The sequence below is a fragment of the Lepisma saccharinum genome, assembly GCF_977018435.1.
Source record: "Lepisma saccharinum chromosome 12 unlocalized genomic scaffold, izLepSacc3.1 SUPER_12_unloc_1, whole genome shotgun sequence".
In the NCBI taxonomy this organism is placed as follows: Eukaryota; Metazoa; Arthropoda; class Insecta; order Zygentoma; family Lepismatidae; genus Lepisma; species Lepisma saccharinum.
In genome coordinates this window covers 5403504-5407397 of record NW_028142891.1, presented here as the reverse complement: position 1 = coordinate 5407397, position 3894 = coordinate 5403504, and the positions used below count along the sequence as shown (strand labels likewise).

General features: G+C 38.1%; 1 protein-coding gene across 1 annotated transcript; it reads right to left on the bottom strand.

Moving 5' to 3' along the window:
• Positions 1-1797: 1797 nt before the first annotated feature.
• LOC145982144 (uncharacterized) lies at positions 1798-3360 on the bottom strand. Its single transcript, XM_083115711.1, has one exon. The coding sequence runs from the start codon at positions 3358-3360 to the stop codon at positions 1798-1800; it is 1563 nt and encodes a 520-aa protein (XP_082971837.1).
• Positions 3361-3894: the final 534 nt, after the last annotated feature.

The following is a 3894-nucleotide window of genomic DNA, read 5'->3' as shown; positions in this document are numbered from 1 at the left end:
TATAATAAGTGTTCCTTAAAGTAGAATTCATTACTCACAAATAATAGGGTGACTGTGTGTGAGAGATATTAATAGTTTAGCCAATTGGATGCACTATTCTTTTTTTTAGATGGTTCCATTTTAAATTTCTCTATTAATTCCCAACGTCGAGAGTTACCAATAATTTCCTGAGGAATATTCACATTTGCAAGTAGTCGAGAGAAGATATTGTTACCCCTAGGGTTACTATTATGTCTGTTTCGTAATACATCACTGATAAGGTCTATGATGTTACTACCAGGGATTAACTTCTCATATATTTTTGTTTCCCCTCGAGAATCCCATTGGAAATCACTGCTTGTTTTCAGACGACGATACAGTAATTCTGCTTTGGAGTGAAACTTTTTTGGTATTGTCGATATTATTTCTTCATAGATAGGGTCTGAGATATCACTTCCATGTTCCACTTCTTGATCTGGTTGTTTACTTACTTTTTCATTTTGATGTTCCATTTGTGATACTATGGGGAGTTTGATAGGGGTGTTTAATTTTTGAACAAAATGAAGATATCTACCGAGAACTTGATGGTACTTATTCCATTTTTCTTCATCAGATAAATTTTTTTCATCCAATATTTTACCCATCTCTTTATCCAGATTGGAGAGTGGTACAATGTTTTGATGCTGGTGATGTAGTTTTCGAAATGTATCTTGTGGTACCAAAATCATTTTATCTGCATACTCCATTATTTAAAAAGACTAGAAAAAATTCCACCAATTAAGGGACCGATGAGATACGGTAGAAATCCGCCTGCCTGTATAATATACTTTTTTTGTTCTTCCACGATGTTCCACGCTTAACTAGTTTTCTTAGCACTTCCTTGTAACGAGAAAGTTTCTTTTTCTGACTGCTGTTTAACGGAACATTTCCTTTTAAAGTATTGTGGGCACATTCACAGATGTCGTGAACCAAGGATTCATCTGCATTCTTGAGGATGGCCTGTCTGATTCCAGATTTACATTTGGATAAAGTTCGGAGTAACGCCCCGTTCTTCATCGTAGGAGACATTGTGATAGAATGATATTTCTCCAGGGTGTTTAATATAGTTATTTAGGTACATAAACATAATTATGTTCATCATCGGGAAACACACAGGTTCTGAATCGAAACTTTTCTGGTGTGGTTTGTTTGAGAGCGAGGAATATGTATCCATAAGGCGGGGTTGTAGCATCCTTGTAAATTTCAACGAAATTTTTTTTGTTTTCAGGATATATTTGAGAAGACAAACAACCAATCTGACCTTTATCCCTAGGGTTTTTAAAGCAAACAAGATAGTGGCAGTTCAGAGATATATCGCGGGATCCTTTGCTCTGATGAAATACATTTTGAGAGAGAAATATTAAACTGATATTCCTGTGATGGCATCCTTTTGTGAAAAGGTCAACAACTCTATTATCTGCCTCTCTCATCAGATCGTCAAGTATAATCAAATGAGGTCCTTGTTCTACTGTGTATGTATCCATGTTGGGGAGTCCTTTCGAAAAGTGCACATCACTTGAAACTCTACTGTATAATGGCTGCCATTCACTGTAACACCATGTAATGTTCATAAAATCCAAATTCACTAAACTCTTCAGATGTGTTAAAATCCTCGAAACAAAGTTTGACTTTCCGCATCCAGATGGTCCAGCTAGAATCATTGAAAATAGATGTTCCCATTTGTACTCCATTTTAAAATTAATACCCGATTATTTTTTCAGAATTTAGATATTTACAGAGATTCTGCACGTGGTGGTGTCCGGAATGCTTCTGTTAGATTTACACTGTTCGCTGTTTCTTTTGTGGGATAACGTACACAAACGGCACAGTGTTGATATCCTCAACAATTCTTCTTGTTGTATAAACCACCCTTTGGATTTTACTTTCGGGTCTGTTAAATACTCTGAAATCTTTACTTCTAGATATCTTCCTCCTATTGTGAACAGTAATTTGCTGGGTCTTGTGAAATACCATATTCTTCAGGGATGCTATATTTATTTTCTTCCTGTTTTCATAGTTAAGGGTGATACCTTTCACTTTGCAGACACTACTTAGAACTTGGGTGGTAGGGTTTTTCACAGTAAATGCATATGATTTCGGGCCTGTGGAGACAAACTCTGTAATGTAACTCCCTTCACCGTACACTTCCAATTCATCGGTCATGTCACCAAGACAGTTACCGGTCTCTGGTTCATATTCTCCATCCCTGGAAATGTATATAACACTGTCTGTGTCGTAGTATAACACACGTTTCTCCAAATTCTCCAGATACTGGTAAAGGTGAAGTCGTGCTCCCGCCGTGGTATATGCAGCAATAACTACATTCACAGTGGCTAGTTCGGCGACTGCCTCCTCTATCTGCTGCCAGTTTATAACCAAAGCATTTTCATCAATAGGTAAAAGTGCATTAACACTAATAGAGGGATTAGTAAGTGCTGTATACAGCTCAGATGGTTGTGATACAATAGATGTTTTGGGTAAATTACACCTCTGTCCAAATTTTCCCCAAAAACTGTTCAACATCAGCTTGGCAAGACAGCGTTTTCCAGGGTTCACCTCAATTTTATTGTAGTCTAGTAGAATTCCTTCCTTTTTCTGATATTCTGCGATGAAATCAGTCTTTTCTTGTTCGGTTATACAATTAGATGGCCACCCACTAGCTTCCTGTTTCATTTTTAGAAACTTATTTATGTAGTTCACAAACAAACCCCCTTGACCTGTTTCAGAATCGAAACTTGTTACTTTATATTGCCAGACCTCGTACATCTTTACAATTTGGTACCCTTTCTGCACTGCCTTTCTTACTTCGTCTGCAATCCATGTACCTGTGAAACACCTTTCTTCTAGGGTATGTGAGCAGTCCTCCTGGTTATCTTCTTCCACACAGGTTCTACATAACGCGAAAAATAATTTACCTTTCATTTTCATAGGTAGCACCGGGTGGTAGAGATCTTTTGGGGGTAAAACAGTACATAATACAAGCCCCTCGATTTGGTCAATATTGGGGCAGTTTTTGTCGAGAAATATTGTTGGATGGCCTACTGGGAACTTCCCATACTTGCAAATGTAAGGGTAGAGAGAGTAGATATCAATATATTTTATCTTTTCAGTGCCACCAGCTTTGTAGTATAATTTTGCAGCGTTAGTTCGACCGCCAGTAAGACTTGCTCTGGGGTCCAAAGGCTTCTGGATGGTCATCGGATGATGCTTCATAAAATCTTCAATTTCAGGGTGATCTTTTTTCATTTTTTTCCACTCGCATTCCCACATCACTTCAACCTTGTAACTACTTTTCTCCAGATGACTGGTAACTCTCTGTGTCCTCTCTCTCCGGGCATTCATTGTGTCACCCCCACCTAACTGCTCTCCACCGTTTTTGTTACCGTAACATCTCTCACAATAATGGTAGTAACATCCGTGAAATTGTAACACATGACCTTTTCCTTCAGCATCTTCATAATATCCATCCACTTTAATTCCTAAGATTTTTCTTTCTCTTCCTTTCCCAGCATGTTCGATAAATACTTTTCTTTTTTTTTTCCTCGTACACAAGCCACTCGATAGCTGCAATGGATTGCTTGTCACCCCACCGGTACCCTGTGGGCGGTATCACACCAATTGTATTCTCATGTAGAAACTTTCTTCTGTACAAAAGGTTGCACGCACCAGAGATAGTCACACCTTCTCTCCAAACATCAATACCGTTTTCCCCTAGGAACGTCTCTCTAAACTTCATACAAGCCAATCGAAGAATCTCAACATCTTTGATGCAGTACTCCACAAGTTCAGTTTCAGCGTTAAAAATATAATTCTTCTCTTGTTGTTCGTGATACCATTTCTCAAATTTTTGCTTTTCTTCCAACTTCATTTGTTCCG

Coding starts and splice junctions, on each gene's coding strand:
- LOC145982144 (XM_083115711.1), bottom strand. CDS start 3,360: ATGAATGCCCGGAGAGAGAGGACACAGAGAGTTACCAGTCATCTGGAG.